The sequence below is a fragment of the Rhopilema esculentum genome, chromosome 6, assembly GCF_057945365.1.
Source record: "Rhopilema esculentum isolate cy_ngs chromosome 6, ASM5794536v1, whole genome shotgun sequence".
Classification (NCBI taxonomy): domain Eukaryota; kingdom Metazoa; phylum Cnidaria; class Scyphozoa; order Rhizostomeae; family Rhizostomatidae; genus Rhopilema; species Rhopilema esculentum.
In genome coordinates this window covers 8481209-8503687 of record NC_142820.1, presented here as the reverse complement: position 1 = coordinate 8503687, position 22479 = coordinate 8481209, and the positions used below count along the sequence as shown (strand labels likewise).

At 36.6% G+C, this 22479-nt stretch overlaps 1 protein-coding gene across 4 annotated transcripts in view; it reads left to right on the top strand.

Moving 5' to 3' along the window:
* Positions 1-2343: 2343 nt before the first annotated feature.
* LOC135686277 (uncharacterized) overlaps positions 2344-22479 on the top strand; it is a 28041-nt gene continuing 7905 nt past the window's right edge. For 2 of the 4 annotated variants that reach the window (XR_016143812.1, XM_089108790.1), the window contains exons 1-21: positions 2344-2559; positions 3968-4075; positions 4726-4888; positions 5947-5999; positions 6332-6354; positions 6530-6653; positions 7218-7306; positions 7585-13893; positions 14286-14376; positions 14817-14907; positions 15507-15780; positions 16426-16545; positions 17301-17479; positions 18026-18154; positions 18408-18479; positions 19122-19281; positions 19909-20067; positions 20319-20498; positions 21068-21218; positions 21606-21724; positions 22358-22477. Coding sequence is in view for 3 of the 4 variants with exons in the window: in XM_089108790.1 (XP_088964916.1) it covers positions 3976-4075; positions 4726-4888; positions 5947-5999; positions 6332-6354; positions 6530-6653; positions 7218-7306; positions 7585-13893; positions 14286-14376; positions 14817-14907; positions 15507-15780; positions 16426-16545; positions 17301-17479; positions 18026-18154; positions 18408-18479; positions 19122-19281; positions 19909-20067; positions 20319-20498; positions 21068-21218; positions 21606-21724; positions 22358-22477 (8706 nt within the window). In the remaining variant the exon portion in view is untranslated. Of the gene's footprint in view, positions 2697-3967; positions 4076-4725; positions 4889-5946; positions 6000-6331; positions 6355-6529; positions 6654-7217; positions 7307-7584; positions 13894-14285; positions 14377-14816; positions 14908-15506; positions 15781-16425; positions 16546-17300; positions 17480-18025; positions 18155-18407; positions 18480-19121; positions 19282-19908; positions 20068-20318; positions 20499-21067; positions 21219-21605; positions 21725-22357; positions 22478-22479 lie in introns of all 4 variants that reach the window. The other 2 variants (XM_089108792.1, XM_089108791.1) reach the window with 2 other exon arrangements.

Here is a 22479-nt window from a genome sequence, read left to right as displayed (position 1 = left end):
TGCAGTACTTATTTAAAGCGATAGAATAATTTTGTACCACAATTAATTTTAACCAGCACTTAGTCATGTCAATTCTTATTTCTTGATAGCTTCATTTTTTAGACGACAAACGGCTACCAATGCGATCTGATAAACGCACCCCATCTTTTTAAGGCGGGCACGTCTTAGCATAAAGTTTCGCACCGTATTTTATTGTTGAGATAATAGTTAGGCGCAAAACGTATGCTGTTTTGTTTAGATGTTTACTAATCAAAGAAGGTTTTTCGCGTATTTAAGTATACGTGAAAATGTTAGATAGGGGAAGATTTTCCTGTGTTGGATATCAATCTGTGATTTCAGATTTCGTTTATTAAGTGGAAGTTATAACCATATTCGATACTAGAGTTTCACAGTGAAACTTGTAAGAGATTAATTAAGTTTTCTGTCGTTTGCTTCTCTGCAAACCTTTTACATTGTTGGCTAGACAGTTAAATTTGTTTCAACTAGAAGTAAGGAAGTCTGGTTATCTGTTTTTCATCAATTTATGCCTACATAGTTAGCATTTTTATTACATTTAAAGTGGGGAACTGTTCCAAAGAGTTGCCGTATTCCTTTGTTGTATGCATATGTTGCATCGCCATTCGCCGAATATTCCATAACTTCTCGTATGAGCCCCTAACCTATCTCTGATCAAAGTTGCCTATTGCAATATTTTGCATCATTTACAAAATGTTTCACGTTTTTTGCAGATCTTTATTTTGTCATGCATAATCTCAAGGATCTTTATTTTGTCATGCATAATTTCAAGGTCTCGTCGTATACATTCAAGAGACTCAAAGTTGTCGAAACTGCCAGTAAAGATGAATAGAAATACAGTGTTTTGATGTGTATTCTCGGTATAAGTAGCAGTTTTTGGCATTGCAATAATATGTTCATATTCTGCTGTTATTCCCAGATCTGATGCTTTAAGCTTATGAAAGGTACCTTTTGTAAGAGAGCATACGTTTAGATTCGTTTAGTCGAAAATGTGTAGATTATTGTAGAATTTTTGAGTTATGAATATGTTCGTTAATTATGACGATTTCCTTAGACTGTTTGCTTCAAAAGAATCTTGGTGATGATGAGCTGTCTCTCAATGAACTCTCCCGAACGTAGTTAAATGGTTTTACGTGAGAATCTCGATAAGTAAGATCCAGTTTTACCCAAGTAGATTAGGATGATATGCATGCACCCATTGCCGTGCTTGCTTGCACTGTCCATTTAAAGAGGCCTAGGTTCCAAATCGCACTGCGCAACTGCTACTACCCTGTTTCTACTGGACACTTCGCATCTCTTCGTGCTCTTAGAAACGCTTTCTTGTGGTCATCATATTCGCAATCATATTGAAAAATTCTTTTTCTACCCCTTTCCCCTTTTGTCTTTCAATGTATGCTTCTCGAGCTGTTTGATGCTTATGCTGCCTCAATAGAACTTAATTTATTGAATCGTGCAAGAGCCCAATCTGAATCTCGCAGGATCCGGATCCGGGTCGATCTTAGGCACCTTCCCCGTGAGTTGCATTCTGCAAGGGAGACCTGACTTAGCTCATCGCCATACAGGTTTTTTCAGTGCTATTATTAAATATATAGTTTTGTCAATTTGTTAATTTTATTAAACAAAGTCGATAAAAATTATTGAAAAACAATCTGTCTATTTGTATCCGAATGGTACTGGATGAAGTTGTTGTATTTTTTCCTGTAGTCTTGCAAGCTTGCCGAGTTTTGGAAAATAATACCTGTGTGATTTCATGAGCGGAGCTAGTGAACAATGGAACCGCGAGACTTGGCAACCTTGTCTTGTGTTGTATAACCAAGTATCAAGTTAGTTGATGACTGATGTCATACACGAATAATATGGTTGAAATCAAAGAACCCTGCAAGGCATGGAAATATTTCTGGGTTTGTTTTCAGAAGTATCCTATTTAGAGAATGGGCAGAGCTAGAGAACATTGTAAATGAGAATGAAATCTAAGAGCAATTCAGCAATAAAATTATTATGAAGAGGAAATGCAAGAGAATAAATTGAAACAAGTCAAACAAATAGAGAGAATTTAACTAATGGAAATTATCATACACTCATTTTGTTTCACAAAAAACCGTTTGCTTTATAAGCAGGGGGAAGGTTATGCCCCAACTTTTTTGCAAAACAATAGATATTTTTTCAAAATCTTTTGTTATGAGTTTTTAAATTTTCCACTGGCTCCCCCCTTTTCGACCTATGTCGGAGCCAATTATTCCTTTTGTTCAATTAACACAACCAAAAAGTAGGTAGAGTTCCTTGTGACATATTTGCTTTTTTGGCTGTTGTGTTTCATGATACCTCGTGTTACGCTTTCTTCGTTTCAAAAGAGTAGCTTTTAAATTGTAGCAAAGAAAGAAGGAAATGTTCAGAAACCCATTACTAATCCGGATGCCTGTTAAGGAATTTCGCTTAAAATATCTCCACCTTAAGTCAAGGTCTGTTTTGAGCGCGAAACAACGTGACATGGTTTGGCTGAGATAAAGTTGGTAAGAAATTCAGGACCGAATTGTAAACAGCTAGGTAAGTGCTGTTTTGATAACAGCTACATTGTCGATACAAGAGTGAAATAAGTTTAAATTGCAAGTGAATTAACCTTCATCAGGATTATAGGACACACTTTTTCACGAAGACTCCAACCTAGCTCTCTAGTCCCCCAGGTGAGAAACTTGTACGAAATTGCTACGCGTGGCTGCGAGTAACAACATATCATTAGCTGCGACCAGATTGACTTACAGAACCTTAAAATTGTATGGTTTGGTCATTTCCTTTCTGAATCGAGAAAATTCTTGACATTGGCTTTATTTTAATGTCATATTATTCTCTGACGTAAATAAGCATTGGACTTGTTAAGCCTGAAATACACGATCAGTTTTTATCAGTTTTTAACTGACAGTTTTCAGTTTTCAGTCAAAAACTGATCGTGTATTTAGCAAAAACTGATAAAAACTGATGCATTAATGACCTTCAGTTTTTGACTGAAAAAGTTGAACACGTTCAACTTCGTCAGTTTTTAACTGATAGGATTTCTACTCATCTATGTAGACTCCATTGTTTAAAGCTGGCGCCCCGATAATCCCCTTGCGCAAGTGCCAATTTTTTAGAGCAGCGTGGGTAAGTGCGATCAAAAGATGGTGAAGAAAGTTGTCAATACAGATGAATTCATAGAAGCGTGAAAGGGAGCTCCAACAACTCGTCAAAATTTTCAGGCGTCATTCTCAAAAATTTTCTATATTCTGCTTCATCCCCCGATCTTAAATCTTGTAGAAGAGTGTCGTAAACACTGAGGTTAGTCCTCCTATTCAACCATGGCTTTACCCAAACCGACCTTGTTTTCTTTTTTCGATATTTTCGCCTTCTTTGACGATCAGAGGCGCAGCTAGAAGAACTGCAGTTTCTTGATCAAGCTCCATTGTAAAAAAGAGCCGATCTAATCAAAACGCGAACTCATTCCAAAACTGAAGAAAACTGATTGTGTATGGAGGAAATCGGTTTTTGTGAAACTGAAAACTGTCAGTCAAAAAACTGATAAAAACTGATTGTGTATTTCAGGCTTTAGTTAGATTTTCGGATTACCCTTATTAAGTTTAAGGCTAACTCAAAGAATTTCAGAGATTGAGGTGTCACCCCCATAACCCCGATATTTTCTCCTGACATTCTGTGTGTGCAGTGTACTTACATGTAAAATCTGCATATTAATTCCTCTGCAGCAAAATACAAATATAAATATATGACCACAGGAACAAACTTGATTTCAAGTTTTATGGTAAAATGAAAAAATTTAAAGGGTTAAAGTGCCCCCTTTTTAATCTTAAAATGTTTCATTAAGTAGAAGGCCTAGTCCAGCCATCCTATTGTCATTGTGGTATTTGAATTTCAAAGTCAAGTATAAACATTTACATAATTTATGTAAGTTTTATTTTCTTTAAAGAAATGTAAATGAGGAGCAATACACAGAAGAGTGTTGCCAACCAACAAGATGCTTCATCACCATCATTATTCACACCCAGCTCAAAGAATGAAAAGAAGGCTGAGGAAGGTAAATCAATTTTGTTTTCTGAGACAGCAATTTGGAGTTTATACCAACCAACTGCAAAGTGATTGCAACTGGACAACAACTTTGTAGAAAAAGTTGGGTATGTGGGAGGTTGTATGCCTGTTTCAAGCCAAGTGGGTAGCAATAGGTTGAAAATCAGGTAGCTTGAAAGATAGAAATAAAAAGAAAGACCTGGCATCTTTCATCAATGATGAAAGTTTGCTCAAATGGGTGCTAAACTCTCTTTTATAATGGCACCAAGACTTGTTTTTAATGGGGTTGACATGCAGCCTGCAGCAGAATGATGGCTGTTATTTATGTCAAAATTAGAGAGTTGTGGTTTGCACTATTCTAGCTAAAGGATTAGAAGGAAAATGCTTCAAGAGGCAGTTTTTCAAAATGTTTTAGGGTTTTTCAAAGAGTCTGAGGAAATCAATTTGGCTATACTGAAAATATGAAAATATAATACTGGAAGTATAAAAAAGCAGGAAAAGGCAGAAACAGGGAAACAGTACAGACAGCCAAACAAATTTTGGTAAAAATGATTTTATGGTCAGACAAAAGTGAGTGTTGTCAAAAAATTTGGTGTTATACCAAAGCTGATATGCATGTGCCTGCAAACCAAAAAAGGTGAATTTTATACTTTATTTTAGACATCTTGAGAAGACAGGATCACAATTTCATTCCAACCACACCAGCAAGTGGGGTAGCAGGTTTAGACCAATCCAAAGAGTTATTTTCTGTTAGTTCAAGAAAGAGAGGAAAAGATGATTCATTTATAGCTGCACTCATACAAAGTGACCACAGCCTTCCAAGGTATTTTCCTTATATGCTGATAGTTTGTAGTAGGTCAATACACTCAGTCATAGAAATTTAGCTTTTTGCTTGGCGGGAAAAGCACAGTACATTATCCAAGTTCCTTATTTTAGGGGTATTTTCCTTTTTGTTTCTTGGGCTAAGATACCTTATTTTTAAGATCAATCCGTCCCTGTCCTGACAAATTCCTTCACTGAATGGGTTTTAGTTTTATTGATACTTTGTGCTTGCAACAATGATGTATGACAAGATCATTTGACACTAAACTTTCAAGTACACTTCATTGCCCAATAGTTTTCTCTCTACATGGAAATTATTAGGGGTAAAAAGAGACTGTTTGAATTTTGTCACCATCTAATTTTCATGCCTTTGATACAGTCCTTTTCAGCGTAAACCACAAATCAAATCAATAGCTTACATTTTTCAATTTGATCAATCAAAAGTGCTTGTCTTTATGCAACTAAACCTTTTTATATCAAGGACAACCAAAATTGCTGGGTTTCACTTGGTGGCCATGGTTCATAATTTTAGAATTGAATTTTACTTGTTAACCCAAATTCAATCTTTTGCTCAGAGCATAATTTTAAAGAGGCACCAATACATATTTTTGACCCCTGAAAATTGCAAAAATATTTTGGTCATATGAAATGGGGACAAAAGTTCTAGAGAAAAGTGGTTTTGCTTCTTTTGTATCGCATAAATTTTGCAAGAAACAAGCACAAATTTAATACAATTGAATTGTTGGTAACCTGTATTTGTAAGGTCTGTTGGTCATCAATAAATAATTGATTGACCATGTGATATCCAAAAATAATCCTGAAAGCTCTTGGCCGATGGGGATTTTTTGGTACAAGGCAAGAGTCATGTCTAGAAGAAATGGCTGCTCACATCCATGTTCACATAGCACACTACAATGATGAGAAACTTCTTGACAATATCAATTTTTATGCCTTGATTCCTCTTTAACTAAGGTTGAAGATGCTTGTAAGTTTCAATTTTTGTATGGCTTTTCTAAATAACACAATTGTTTGTTTCATTTTCATAATATATTTATCTAGGTCACAAAATGGAAAATATCATTGGCTCTTTGATACACCTTCAGATTTTAGAGGTATGTTGCAAAAAGGCTATTGGGTGCTCAATGCTGTCTTGAGTGCTGACATTTCCCTACAAACCATTTTCTTAATCTAACTTTGTAAGTTTCTTGTCACTTCCTATATGAGAAGAAGTAATATAGTTGCAACAAGAATATTTAGGGAAAGATATCTTATCTTATTCTATGGTCCATTAATTCTAGTTCTATCTATAAAATTTTAAACAGTGCTGTTCCTCAAATAGTCATGAGAAGATCTTTGTATAATCTACAGACAGTTCTTTGTAACATCTTTGTAACATTAAATTGTTAATTAATGATGATATTAATGATAATTTTTTCTTTTTCAGAGTCACCAGTCAGAAAAAACAAGGTGGTGCTCATAATAATTTTTATATTTAAAATGCATTGAAATTTTGGAAATTATATTTATATATGGTCTTATCATTTAACAGACGTTTTGGAAAATAGGCAGCCATTCCTCTTCATTTAACTGAAAGCCAAAGTAGGTATCTTGAGTCCTTTGTAAGCTCAACTTCCATTTTTAGGGTGTATCAAGGAGGTCACTTGACAAACTCATTGACCCTGAACCTGAATTGTGTTGGATTGAATCCATGGCCACACCTCCTTCTGATACTTCAGAGAGGGAATACAATGAGCTAGATGTGTCAAGTAAGTTCAATAAGTTTTAACAAATGAATGCAGACTCATTTTCTTCCTAATTTCCAGGTAACTGTAAACAATTGGTTGATATTCTGAGGCATTAAACCATTGAGAACATTAACTGAAATACTTCAATTGTTTGCAGACATAATAATTGCAGAATAAGCAAATACCTCTGTAGAAACACTAAACCAACAGCAAAACCTGCCAAATGTAGTTTATCGTAATGCATCTTCTATCTGACACAAAGTTATTTTCCAAGCGCTCCATAAATCTTTAGGGTACTAACATCAGAACCAATGTTATATGTTAGAATGCCAACATGATCAAGTTAATCTCTTTCCAGTTTTTTCATCCACAATATTTCTTGTGTCTCATAATGTTGATTCTGATTGTGACAAAATATACTGTTGGTTTTTATGACAAAGCATTTAATTCCATTAGGCATTTTGATTGCTCTCTGATTGTCCATGTGCCTTTAAAGTTTCAGTAATGTCATTGTGTAAATCTGATAAATTGGTAGCTAGTTATCAAACTTATAACCTAATGGAGGATTGCATTACCAATTTATAGGTGCAAGGACTGCTCAGAGCTTGTCTCCTGCAGTAGATTCAATCAATCATGACCAAAATAAATTTGGAGAGAGCATGCAGATGAAAAGAGTAAATTGACAGTTAATTGCTTATTTAGCTACTTTTCCCTAGTTAAAGTAAAAGATTCTATTGCTATGAATCTTCTATTTAATTAACACCTAAAAGAACAGAGTTACTGTTTGTTACAAAGTTTCTGTTTTAAGAAGATGCTGATTGTAAGAAGATACCCTCTGTTTGGTATCCATCAGCGGAGATTTTACTGTGCTTTCAATTTGCTTGACTTAATTGGAATTTGTATTGATGCTCATAAAGCTTCCAGAATTTGAATGGTTAATGTTTATTCTTAGAGCGTAGCCAGAATGCTGTTCAGTCGTGCAGCCGATAGTAAAGAAGGGGGTGACAAAAATAACGATCAAGAAAATTGGAATATCAGTGAGCTTCAATATGATGACGAAGATTCTGTGCAACTTTCACCATCTGTTGTTCAAACTGAGGCTAAGGAGATGAGCAGCCAAAGTGAAAATAAAAGTGTTTCTAGCCCAGTGCCTATCTTGCCCAAAACCGATTCTAGTGGAAAAAGCAACTTTATTCTTAAGGATTATAAGGAGAAAGTAATGGTTGATGAAGAACAAAACTCGCTTACAGAGATAGATTTAGGTGACACGTCAGCTGGCTCGTTGTCCCCTCCTGTTGTGCCTGCTCGAGATGAAGGTGATTCAAGGACTAAGCGTCATTTTCCAAGGACTAACGACAGGACTAAAAGCGATAAAATGAAGTCGAAGGATGATTATCCAAATGCCTCATCAGCAAAGAGCCCATACTTAAAGTCTGGGAGAAGCCAGCTGCATGACTGCTCAAATGACAGAGTTTTTCAGGATTCTGGCAAATCAGTTGACACAGATATGCAGATGGATATTGAATGTGTAGGTGTAGACATGTCACCACCTGCTGGCGTTGCATACACAAGAAATCCAGCAGCCAAAGTCCCAGGAGAAATCGCAAAAAGGACCGTAGCAGATGATATCAAGAAGGAGCTTTCGCAGAAAAAGATTAGAGCTGTTTGCGGAAACAAAATCAACGAGCAAGATAAAACCAATGTTGCTAGGTCACCCCAAAAGAAATCAGATTCTAGTGCATCGGGTTTATCAGATCTAGGGGAAGTTTCGCCAGATGTTGTTTCCGTTAAAAGATCCAATCATACCAGGTATGAATGCAAAGTTACAGAGTCAACTCCTAAACCATGTAGAACCAAAAAAGAGGTAAAAAGCTTTAATCGAACAAAATCACACGCTTCTGTTGAGTCCAAAATTTTAATCCCCGTGATGTCAAAGAATCTAATGACCCATTCTGTGTCAATTTCTCCACCTATGACATGCAGTAAAGCAGAAACACTAGAAGGAAAGGGCGAATCAATTCAAGGAGGCGGTGTAAATAAAAATTCTATGAAGAAGTGTGAAATATCTATAGTTAATGAAATCATATCAGAAATTGTAAATAGTGCTATTTATGAACATCGCCCAAGAACTCAAAAGCATTACATTGTAAGGAAAGCAGACGATGCACTTTCACCTGCAAGCTGTGTTCCAAGAACTCCTGCAAAGAACATGTCTAAGGCAGCTAGAAGGTTAAAGAGTCGGATAAGGGTTAGTGGTGTGAAGATGAAGAAAAACTGTTTTCAGGAAAACATATCTGAAAAACCTACGAATCAAGGCTGTCTTTTTGGTGAAGAAGTTTCAGGGAAGCAAGATTCGGAAAAGTTAAAGTATAGAAAATTGAATAGAGATGATCAAATAAAGGATGACTATAGGAATAACAACAATGGAGTTAATGACGTCGTGAATTTTTTGCCTAGCAAGTTGGATGATGAAAGAAAAAAGGATTTTGTACATTTAGAGAAGGAAAGCGTGAATCCAAATCTTGAGTGCTGCGAGAAGTCAAATTGTAAGGGTGAAGAGTTACTGTGTGTAAATGAATTTTCTGAAGGCTGTGAAAAAGCGAGTTATTTATTAAAGCGTGATATTTGCAACAACAAAATAATCGATTTTAAGAAACCAGTTGAAAACGCTTCAATGAAAATAAGTGGAGAAAAGAAAGTTTTGCCTGTGCAAAGAACAAGCCAGGAGGCAATTATTGAAAGAAAAGCTCGTGTGGCAACTGCCTGTCCAAAGAAAATTTGTAGAACAGTATATGAAAATATGGAGGAAAAGGTGGTTGCTACTAAAACTGCTGAATCGCCACCTGATAATGCTTCCTCTTGTAAGAAGACATCTTCATCTTCAGTAGAAGACGTTCTGGATGTTTTGATGTTTGGTAAAAAATGTAGCGGTAGCAATGCACGGCTGCATGGAGGCAAGAGGCAACAAGGAATGGACTTGGTTGAAGGCTGGGTTGCAAATGACGCCGATCAATGCTCGAGAGTAGTTGAAGGTTGTAAAAGGGACAGCTATTTGGTACATCAAGATTTAGCAGAAAAAGAAAAAGATAAAGATGCAGAGATTGGATTCTGCAAGGAGCAAACCTCAGCTGATGATTTAAAAAAGCAAACAGTAACTCCTGCTTTTAATAATGACAATGACAACCAAATGACAACGGACGACCAACAAATGAAGACAGCCAAAGAAGAGAGTCTAGAGAGTAATCATAAAGAAACTGAGAAGCGTGCAAGTGCCAAGAATTTTCAATGTTCTGGAGAGCCAATTTCAAATGTCACGGAAAACGACGTTGTTAAAGAATGTCCTTATGACAAGACGGAGATAAAAGATTTCGAATATCCCGCTTCCAACATAGGTTTATGCTTTCAAAATGAAGCATCCTCTGCGGTGCAAGAACAAGAAATATCGTTCTGTAATAGTGATAATGGTGCTGTTGAGTTGCGCTCTTTAGTAAAATTCGATGACAGCACGAAACCATCCTGCAGTGACCACTTGTATGCTACTGACAGAACCGCTACCGATGCTTGTGACAAGGATGGTGAGGTAGACATTAACATTTCGATGACAGATTCACTTCTGTCAGACAAGGATGGAGGTGGCTTGGAAGCTTATGGAGCTGAAGAAAGTGCTCCAGAAGAGAAAGATGGGAGTTTTGAGAATGATGAAGATGGAATTATTCGATTGGTAAACAGCACTTTCAGTTTGGATGATTTCACACAGTTACGCGAAGAGCTCGCAATTGCCCCTGTCTCTTCTACTGACAGGTTTACATCTACATTAGGAAAAAGGGTATGTGTATCACAAAGGGCCCTTCGATCAACAATTAAGAATATAGAAACAAAAATCAAAGGTGAAAATAAACAAAACAGAGTACCTACTGTTAAAGCTACTAGCACAGCTTTTGAAGGTAATGCGGAAGCCACAAATCACCCCTTAGAGGATGCAGAAATGAAGCCAGAGACATTTATCAAAGAAAGCTATAAACGAGGTGAAGATTCAACATTTTGCAGATTCAGTACAGCATCTGGAAGGAAAGTCAATGTATCAGTCAAGGCACTTGAAAAAGCAAGGAAGATACCAGAGTCAGATGCAAAAGAGCAAGATGTCCCAGACAAAGTATCTTCTTTTAAAGGATTTAGTACGGCGTCTGGAAGAAAAGTGAATGTATCAGATAAGGCTCTTGAAGCAGCAAGGAAGAAGCTAGAGTCAGATGCCAAAGAGCAAGATGTCCCAGACAAAGTATCCTCTTTTAACGGATTTAGTACGGCGTCTGGAAGAAAGGTCAATGTATCTGACAAGGCCCTTGAAGCAGCAAGGAAGAAGCTAGAGTCAGAGTCCAAAGAGAAAGATGCCCCAGTCACGGTATCTTTTGACAAGACTGCTCTTCCTTCTTTTAATGAAGAGAGCATTCAGGCTGATGAGAGGGGCACTGAGGAGGGGGTGCTTCAGCTAGTAAACAGTAGTTTTGATGTAGATGAATTCACGCAGTTACGCGATGAAGATATAAATAAGCATGCCTCTTCATTTATTGGATTTAGTAAAGCGTCTGCAAGCAAGGTGAACGTATCAGGTAAGGCCCTTGAAGCTGCAAAGAAGAAGCCAGAGTCAGATGCCAAAGAGCAAGATGTCCCAGACAAAGTATCTTCTTTCAAAGGATTTAGTACGGCGTCTGGAAGAAAGGTCAATGTATCTAACAAGGCCATTGAAGCAGCAAGGAAGAAGCTAGAGTCAGAGGCTAAAGAGCAAGATGTCCCAGACAAAGTATCTTCGTTCAATGGATTTAGTACGGCGTCTGGAAGAAAAGTGAATGTATCAGATAAGGCTCTTGAAGCAGCAAGGAAGAAGCTAGAGTCAGATGCCAAAGAGCAAGATGTCCCAGACAAAGTATCTTCGTTCAATGGATTTAGTACGGCGTCTGGAAGAAAAGTGAATGTATCAGATAAGGCTCTTGAAGCAGCAAGGAAGAAGCTAGAGTCAGATGCCAAAGAGCAAGATGTCCCAGACAAAGTATCTTCTTTTAAAGGATTTAGTACGACGTCTGGAAGAAAAGTGAATGTATCAGATAAGGCCCTTGAAGCAGCAAGGAAGAAGCTAGAGTCAGATGCCAAAGAGCAAGATGTCCCAGACAAAGTATCTTCGTTTAATGGATTTAGTACGGCATCTGAAAGAAAGGTGAATTCATCAGATAATGCTCTTGAAGCAGCAAGGAAGAAGCTAGAGTCAGATTCTAGAGAGAAAGAAGTCCTAGAAAAAGTTACTTCGTTTGTTGGATCGGCTTTAGGGAGTAAAGTCAGTGTATTAGACGTAGCCTTGGAAGCTGCAAAGAAGAAGCAAGGTGCAAAAGACTTTTACTCGACTAACATCGATGAGTTTCCTCCTTTTGATAGAGTTAGAATAAAGTATGACACGAAGGCCACTGAAGACGGAATTTCTCAGCTTGTTAATAGTAGTTTTGATATAGATGATTTTACACAGTTACGAGATGAATATCTAAATAGGGATGCCTCTTCATCTAATGGATTTAGTACAGCTTCTGGAAAGAAAGTGAATGTATCAGATAAGGCTCTTGAAGTAGCAAGGAAGAAGCTAGAGTCAGATGCCAAAGAGCAAGATGTCCCAGACAAAGTATCTTCGTTCAATGGATTTAGTACGGCGTCTGGAAGAAAAGTGAATGTATCAGATAAGGCTCTTGAAGCAGCAAGGAAGAAGCTAGAGTCAGATGCCAAAGAGCAAGATGTCCCAGATAAAGTATCTTCGTTCAATGGATTTAGTACGGCGTCTGGAAGAAAAGTGAATGTATCAGATAAGGCTCTTGAAGCAGCAAGGAAGAAGCTAGAGTCAGATGCCAAAGAGCAAGATGTCCCAGACAAAGTATCTTCGTTCAATGGATTTAGTACGGCGTCTGGAAGAAAAGTGAATGTATCAGATAAGGCTCTTGAAGCAGCAAGGAAGAAGCTAGAGTCAGATGCCAAAGAGCAAGATGTCCCAGACAAAGTATCTTCGTTCAATGGATTTAGTACGGCGTCTGGAAGAAAAGTGAATGTATCAGATAAGGCTCTTGAAGCAGCAAGGAAGAAGCTAGAGTCAGATGCCAAAGAGCAAGATGTCCCAGACAAAGTATCTTCGTTCAATGGATTTAGTACGGCGTCTGGAAGAAAAGTGAATGTATCAGATAAGGCTTTTGAAGCAGCAAGGAAGAAGCTAGAGTCAGATGCCAAAGAGCAAGATGTCACAGACAAAGTATCTTCGTTTAATGGATTTAGTACGGCGTCTGGAAGAAAAGTGAATGTATCAGATAAGGCCCTTGAAGCAGCAAGGAAGAAGCTAGAGTCAGAGGCTAAAGAGCAAGATGTCCCAGACAAAGTATCTTCGTTTGATGGATTTAGTACGGCGTCTGGAAGAAAAGTGAATGTATCAGATAAGGCTCTTGAAGCAGCAAGGAAGAAGCTAGAGTCAGATGCCAAAGAGCAAGATGTCCCAGACAAAGTATCTTCGTTTAATGGATTTAGTACGGCGTCTGGAAGAAAAGTGAATGTATCAGATAAGGCTCTTGAAGCAGCAAGGAAGAAGCTAGAGTCAGAGGCCAAAGAGCAAGATGTCCCAGATAAAGTATCTTCATTTAATGGATTTAGTACGGTGACTGAAATGAAGGCGAATGTATCAGATAAGGCTGTCGATGCAGCACAGAAGAAATTAGAGTCTAATTTCAAAGAGGGAAAGTTATCAGGGAAAGAATGGGGTTGTGAGGGTTTCAGTAATGTTCCTCAGAAAAAAGATGAGGTGTCAGACAAGACCTTTGAAGGTATTGGAAACCAACGAAAAAAGGGAATAATTAAAGTAGACCGTGTTAAATCAAGGCATTGTAAGGGAGAAAATTTATGTGTCAACGAAGAGAATACGCCACTGATCTTAGGCCAGAATAGAATGGGCAATACAAGTAAAGCTGATGTTACTGGCATGAATTCTGATAGAAAGAGAAGATCAGGCTCGCCGAGACAGATAGGGTTGAATTGTCAACCTCAGAAAGATTCGAATGGTCCTGATGATTTCACGATAGAACTGAGTGAAAGGTTTGATGAAGATATTGAGATGGCAATGGAAGAGGATCCACTTCTTTTGGGTAAAGAAACTGCCGGTATAACTGATCATGTGGAATCTGAGTGTTCCAAACAAAAGGAATTTCTTAGCATTTCAGGAGAAAAGGAGAGTGATTTAAAAGGACAGGTAGGAATCCCTTTTAACAGATAATGTCTTCTTAGTTGCTTGTTCTGTGTTCTTATTGATTTCACTTCTACAGTGGTTTCCTTGCTTGAATATTTTATAAATCGTTCGTTTTCAATAGTTCTGCTTACGACAAAATCCTCATCAAATACTTGTGATGCTAGTGGAAAATAGAAAATTATCCTAAGTAACTACCAAGTGGATATTTTCAGAATTTTTCGCAATAAACCTTTAATTTTTGATCAAAGATTAACGAGACTAATGAGCATCAATTGCTGCCTGATGACCGCATTAAGCGTGAAACTCGGAGTTGTAATTAAGATATGCATCAAAGTCTGAGTATGAGACTAGACAAATATATACTTATTAAAAGTAAGTAAAAACTGTTTTTTCAGCAGGAAGTCCCATGGTTGTCAAAGAGACGAAGAAGTCTTGGAGTAAACAGGGGGAGCTTTTATTTCAAAGCGAAAACAAGCAGTCCATCTGGTAAAGAGCTTATAGTTCGTCATATACCCTTTTTTTTATGAGAACAATTTTGTAAAAACATGAGCCTCAAAATTGGTCAAAAGTTAAAAGCAAATTAAGAACAAGCTGTGGCTGAGCTACTCTTAATGCAATTTTAAACAATGTTTTATCGTAAAAACGAAATTTTTTAGCCATGTGTAGGTGCTATTTTCGAAAAAATTAGGAAAAGTAAGCCTGAATTTAATTTACTGGTTCTTATGAAAAAATGTAATTAGTATGGGATTTGAAAAAGCACTGTAAAAACGCATCAATGATCTTCACTGGACTACCAATATTTAAACGAAGCATTCACGCGATCTGTCTTTGCTTTTCATGGCATTACCCGTCATTTTGTTGTTTTCCTAGCTCAATAAAAGTATTCGTTGTCAACCGAAGTAATCATTTTGTTCGTGTCTTCTTAGAATTTCACAGTGATAGAGAAGCGAAGTTCACAATTCCACTGCTTCCGAAGACATCGCGATGTGAAGACCTTGTTTCCCCGATTACCTCAAAGTAAGCTTTTTACCCCGTGTAATTCATTCCCGTTGCCTCAGTTATACCCTAATGCGTTGCCTAATATAATATTTGTACGATAGTAGATGACATCCTACCCGACCTGTTTTCAAAATTCTCTTTCTCTTTGTTGCTTAATAAAGAGTGTTTCCGGGCCGTAATTATGGTTTGCGATCGTTCGAAGACCAAGAGCTACTTATCTAGGCCCTCTCATTTATAATTTTTAACTTCCCGATTATGATTTTAAGAGAAAACTGTTGACTCTAAATGCAAAAAATGCACGTTAGGGACTTTTAGATGGAAATTCCCTCAGTTTTCTTCCCCACTTATTTTTCTCGAACTGAGTAATGAGTAAATCCACTCCATGTAACCCCGTCTATTTGTGAATTCATTGTGGTGGACAGAAACCTAACTTATGAAACAAACTTAAATCTACTTTTTCAAGACGCTACCCGTACTTTCTTCCTTGAAAATAACGTTATTTGTCAACTATTTCTTTAGTAGTTTAAATTTGTTGTCCAATCGAAACGTCTACAATGTCACCAATATAATATATACAGCGTTGTTGTTCTTTAGATGCATTAACTTTTTCTCTATAGGGTTGGCCTAACACGACCTGCTAGTGCCCCAAGACTCAGCTATGGCTCTCATTCAAACACCACCCCACTTTCTGCTCTCGACCAAAGGAAAATGAAAAATGGAGCTGTTAAGTCGTTCTCGACTCCTTTTAAACTGTCTTTTGACAATAAATCTAACACCATGGCAACGTCAGGAGTTCTCAAGAATGAGAGGTTGAAGAGGCCGTTATTTTCTTGTGTCCCGTTTGGTAAACGACGCAAAATCGACGACGAGATGTTTTCATCGCCAGGCGTGGTAAATAGTTTAAACCGTGTTGCTTTTTTTTACAATGCTGGTGGGTTCTGAATTCATAGTATGGACAAGCCTTTATGATTTCCAATATTGTTGACATTCACTAAAATGCATGTAGCAATATATCTTGTGTGCCATTTATGTGCTGCCTCGTGCCTGGTCTTCACAAAACTAAAATACAACAAGTTCGATAAAACGATTCCATAAATCAAAGACTGAAACGTGGAAGAAGGCTCTAGTTTCACCCTTTCTCCTTTTTTCATTTTCGTCCAATTTTATAGCTTTTCCTTTGGCCATTTCTGGTTTCATTTTATACATTTGTTGGGATTTTGTTTGTGTGTTCGGTTGGCTTTTTAGGTCTTATTTAGCTGTGTTTTCAGTGGATTAACCTCTCATTGTTACCAGTTTTGCATCAAATTAAAACTTTTGAGTTTTAATAATATATCATTTCGTCTTGAACTTAAAGTTAAAACAGGCTGTTACTGCTCCACAAAATATGTCCACACATTTATATAACTTTTCACAATTCTGCAAACTCGTTCCTATAATAATTGGTCTTGAAATCACCTTTGATGGATTTGTTTTTTTTTGGTGCTTTGATTTGTTTAACGATATAGTCAGTTTCTATCGATTGGCTTTCCTCCGTAGAAAGAAACATTAATTAGACCCCAAGCTGGACGTCTTTACCAAATGAAAAAGTCAAACAAAACTAAAAGACTCTCTCAGGCAACAAACGGTCAAGCGCCGTCGTTTCTATCAAAAGAACAGGTAAGGGCAATTTTTCTTTACGGCAAAGACTGATGACACATTCGAACGTCAAGAAAAAGCAAGCAACACATTGTAGGACGACATAACAAAAACACATTGTAAAGTACAACACAAAACATGCATAGGTAGAACACAAAAAGTTAAAAAACACTATAAATTACACAATAAACACCACACTAAGTAGCACAACTCAGAACTGCCTATCTCGACCCAATTTTACAACATCCCGTGATTTCGTGTAGATTCTAATCTTTCACAACTTTAATGACAGTGATAACTAGTGGATATCATTTTTATCTTGATCAATAACGCATTGTGACATTAATTTTCATAAACTGCTTGTATTCCCTATACCTATTTCGTTTAAAATTCATTTACTTATTTATTTACGCTGTGGTGTATAACAAGACGGTTCTAAGTTGCAACTTGAGTTTCATGGCTAACACGATCACCAGCCTTGTTTTATACACCAAAGCATGTACAGCTTTGACTTAACTGGAACGAATACTATGTGATAGACCGGTAACGCAGTAATTTTCACTACTAATTTGTTTATTCATCGATGTATTTTTATTTATTTTTTTGTATAATTTTTTATTTGGACAAGAATCAATCACAGAGAAATTTAGTTTGCTTTTGTAAGGGACCGCTTTCATCGCTACATTTTGAAAGCCATCTTTGATTAAATTGATACGGAAATTAATTATATATTTGCCTTTATCTTTATAGTTATTGTGTTTATCTGATGATTCTAGCTTCTGAAGTACGGCATTGAAGACTGCGTCATACAAGTCAGCAGCGAAAGCTCCTCAGAATTTGTATTTCACCAAAGTTTCTTTAGCAGACAGGCCTTGTCTGATGGTAAAGCAATTGTTGGAGATGGGGCAACTCTTGTGATAAGTGAAGAGGGTGCAGGTCCAAAGGAATTTTACAGGTAAGCTGCAGGAGTTTTTGCACTTTGCTTAATTTTCATGGCTGCAAAGTTGCAATCTGTTTGTGTAGTGCCGATGCTTGGATATTTTTAACTTACCAAAAGAGAAAAAATTTTTTGTCAAAAACATCTTCTTCTCTATCCAAAAGGAAAGAATTTCTAATTACAAATGACGCCCATTAAATAGTACCCCTGATAACACGGATTTGATTTTTTATTCCAATCGGATTTTCCAATCTAATTAAATTCAAAAGTCGTACCCCGGCTAAGTCGGACTTCCATTTCATTTGACCCCCCCCCCCCTCCTCTCTCTCTCTCTGTTGAAGGTTCAACTTAACGGGATTCAGCTGCAATGCTAAGATATCCTAAAGCTGTAGATCATAGTACTTTGATATACCCTATTATTTTGACAATTACTCCCCAAACGTCGCAGCTAACAACCAAATTGAATCTGTATTTTTCTTGTTATCTACCTTCCGTGCTTTTTCTGTAAAACTTATCCCGGAGTGAATATTTCTGTGTTTGAACGATAATTCTTCTTTCCACCAGGGCATTCTTGTCTCTTCCTGGTGTTGACAGCTCTTTGATCAATGAAAGTTGGTTCGTAAACCAGTATCGATGGGTAGTGTGGAAGTTGGCCTGTTTGGAGAGATCTTTTCCAGAACATTTCGCTTGCAGGTGACATGATTGTGACTTATTCTTAGAGGATTTCTTAAAACTTTTGTACATGTAATAAACCTTGTACAACTTAACGATAAGTAAAACCATTTCGTTTTCTACTAAAGAAATGTAAATGTTTGACAGGCATTTCCCTCCCCCGCAGAACTTTTTCATACTGTTCATCCTACTCTGTACGGCCAAAGCCCTCTCACTCAATTCAAATACTGTTCACAGCAGTTGAATATAATAACAACTCTGATTTTTTCTTCAGATGCCTTAATCCCAATGAAGTTATGTACCACTTAAAGTATCGATATGACAAAGAAGTCGATCATTCAGAAAGGCATGTGTTGTTTACTAGCAAGCCGATTGTTTTCTTATTTGTCTCTTGTATTAGAGGACTCATTTTCTTTTTGTTGAAGAAGTTTTATATCTAGGCCAAGTTGTTTATTATTTACAAGTTGTATATCTAAAGTTGTATATTGTAAATTATTTATGAATGGAATACACAATCATGGAATTTATGACTCTTCCTGGATTGTATTGGGAGAGGGGTTACGCTCTAACTTTCTCTTAGCCAACAAGGCCACTTCCGGTAAAGAGATTTTCGCACAAAAAATTGGCGATTTTAGTCATACCAAACATTTTTTGAGCAACTGTCAGGAAACTGCGCGAAATTATACCCAGAGATCAAGTATTAATTCGTTGTGCTAGAATAGTTGAATTCTTATGTAGTGAATTGCAAGGAAAACGGAATAATTGTCAAAATATTTGACTTTTGAAGAAACAGGAACGATCCATAAAGATACTAGCCGTATAATGCGCCATTTTGAAAGCCGCCATTTTGTATCTGCCCAAGTGTAGATATGTTTATTCTTGTAGCTCCTCGTGTATTTTTGTACGATAACCTATCGCTTATAAATACAATGAGCTCTATGTATAATTTCTATGAAGTTTCAGTCAATGCTAATTTCTCTGTGTATAGGTCGTCATTGAAGAAAATCTTTGAAAGAGACGATGTTGCAAATAGCAGATTAGTGTTATGTGTCAGTAGAATTTACAGTTCTCTTTCGCCTGATCCAAAAGAAGAGGGAGAAAGCAAAGAAGCTGCTACAAGAGACAAAAATGTGACTGAAAATGTTAAAGTGAGGCAAAATTCTTATCTTTTTTGTTTGTTTCTTGATTTCTAAATCGTCGGCAATGAATGATTGAATGGCGTAAGACACGTTAAAGAATATTATTTTTTTCTGAAATGCTCTAAACGTGTAAAATTCATGTTTTTGTTATATCAAGCCTTTGTTGATAATGTCACGCCATAGCTTTTTGCATTAAAATTAAGATGAATTATTTTCAATTTAAAGTGCATGAATGATAGAAATTGTGAGTGGATTTTGTTTGTACATGTTAAGAGATACTTTTATTTATATTTGTTCGTTTTGTTATTGCAAAAATTGTAAGAAAATGTCGATAGTAGTTTTTGAAGATTGCCTTTTGAGCGTTTAAGTGATCTCCGATTAAATATTTATGAGCTTCGATATATATTTAGTGGTCTTTTGAGATTGCTTTCAACCTTGCTTTCATCTGTAAAATTTCTCCCATGTTGTATTATAGGAAAGTTTAAGCATTTCAGTAAGGTTTGCCACAAGTTCTTATTTACAGGCAGAATGAACACACTATAAATTGCTTTCAAAACCAGTATCACACCCTTTTTGTACACGTTTTCCACCGCTAAAAATCACCAGTAAGGCACAACCTTTTACATTTGCTTTTAGAGAAAAGTTGAGTTGACGGATGGTTGGTATCCGATCAAGGCTGTACTTGACAAGCCTCTGTCATATCTTGTACAAGCAGGAAAAATTGAAATTGGAACAAAACTGTGTATATATGGAGCAAATCTCGTTGGTGCTGAGCAGGCAGTGCCTCCCCTTGAGGTAAAAATAGAGCCTAAAGTTTGTAAACAAATTTTATATCTTAACAGAAATGTCGAATTTGAACTGTTAAATTTGGCTCAAAATTGAAATGATGAATAATGATAATAATGTAGTTTCAAAAATTAGTTTCATTCGTAAGTGGTTTTGAGGCGTTTTTTATCCCGAGTTAATATGTTCAGTAGTTCCATATTCATTTTTGTGGCCTCATTCACTAGGCTTCCTTAAAGCTTTAAAATTTCTCATCTTCCTAGGCACCAGAATCTGCAGCGCTGGAACTCTGTGCCAATTCTACTCGCCGGGCTCACTGGGATGCTAAACTTGGTTTTCAAAAGGATAGAAAAGCCTTCGCAGTGCCCTTGTACTCTTTGTTTCCGGATGGTGGATTTGTTGGATGCATTGATGTTGTTTTAACCAGAGTGTATCCGATGCAGGTGAACAATTTTAAAATGTATTTTATATTATGAGCCAGTGCCTCTAGCATGTATGTTGATTGACGAAGAAAAAGGTACTAAAATCTCTAAAGTCGAAGTCATTCTCATGAAATGGCTCTTATGAAACAAAAGCCTCTTTTTACCTGTGAAACACCTGTTAAACAAGATGTACTTCCTGTCTAAAATGTTGTTGTCTAAAGTGTGTAAGATTGTCTAAAAATTGCATACTAGGCAATCAGAGTCCAGAAAAGTTGATAACCTTCCTCCAGACAAAAACATCCCAGAAGGCAAGCCTTCCTCACAAAATAATAAAAGTGGGCGCGGCTTGGGTGTGTCATAGGAGCTTCTATCGTTTTTCGTGGACCTTCCTCCGGTCAGTGGCCATGCGACCGTAATGTTTTCCTGACTCTGGAGGGGCAATATTCAGAGCTTAAATTTCTAGAATCAAATTTTCCCAATGGTTTTTAAAGCGTCTACTGTATGTGACGCAAGAAGCATTAAACAGTTAATTTGGTAATAAATTAATACTTCTTATTATAGTCTGTTACTTGCATTATTTTTAATTCAAGTGGATGGAAAAGACAGACAGTGGATGTGTATTTAGGAACTCAATGCAGGAACAAAAGGCATCAAGGGGTTATAACAATGAAAAGCAGAAGAGGATGGAAAAGATTTATCTCAGCATCCAAAAAGAATTTGAAAATTCTGCGCAGCAAAGAGGTTGGCGTTTTTTGTTTTTGTTTTTTGAATTTTGTTCCAGATCTTGAAAATAACGTTCAAAGATTAGTTCCCTCTAGTTGTTTTGTCTTCAATAAGGGAAGTTTGTCAGATTGCTGGTATAAAAGTAATTTCATAGCTTGGACAAATGTTATGTGCATAATGTCTTGGAATAAAATCTTTTTACTTCTTGGAATAAAATCGTTTTACTTCTTGGAATAAAATCTTTTTACTTCTTGGAATAAAATCTTTTTACTTCTTGGAATAAAGTCTTTTTACTTCTTGGAATAAAATCTTTTTACTTCTTGGAATAAAATCGTTTTACTTCTTGGAATAAAATCGTTTTACTTGTATCAGTATTCAATGGCTCTGCACTTTCCCATTTTCTAGATAAACGAATATCCCGTCGAAAATCTGTTACCTCATCCATAAAAGAAATTGCAGATGTTCAGAATGGCCGAGAGCTTTACGAAATGCTTGAATCAGTATATGACCCAGCGTCGCTAGAGGTTTGATTCCGAATGATACCTTTAAAAATTTGAATATCAAATATTTTTCGTGTTGATTATTTGCCCAGGCTAGTTATTCTTTAAAGTTGCCATTCGCTTACTTTATGATCCAATGTTGTGTCCATATGCCTAGTAAACAATAACGCGGTGATCAAGTCCAAATGGATGATAAGATTCGACTGTTGTAAGGAAAGTTGGCCCATTTTCACGATTTAAGCACTAGAAATATAGTAGATCACTCTGTGAAACAGGGATAGAAAAAAGTGCAAGAGAGACGCAATAATTGGTAATAAATCGATTACTGGTAATAAATGGTTATTGTGGATTTTGATTCAAGTGATGTAACTACTAAGGTCTTAATTGATCTTAAAATGTCGTCTTAATTGATAGAAGTAAGACCAGAATTTGTTGGGGTGGTGTTTGCGTGTGGCAACTTCTGTATGTACGATCCTGGTTTTTGCAGCTGTATATTTTTCTACGCAATTATTCAAGTAGATTATTTTTTTAAGAAACCCTTTTTCCATCTTTTGTTTGTTTACTTTTTTATAATGTACTTGAGTAGTGTCTAATGATGTAAAACCGGTAAATTAATCAGTCGCTTAGAAGGGATTTTTGAAATTTTTCTATCTGCAGCTTTGTTTGAGCGATAGTCAAAGAGAATCCTTGGCACAATATCGGAGACAAAAAGATGAAAAGGAGAGAGATTTGATGCAGAAAAAGTTTGAAGATGCTTGGAAAGATGTTCAAGAAAATGT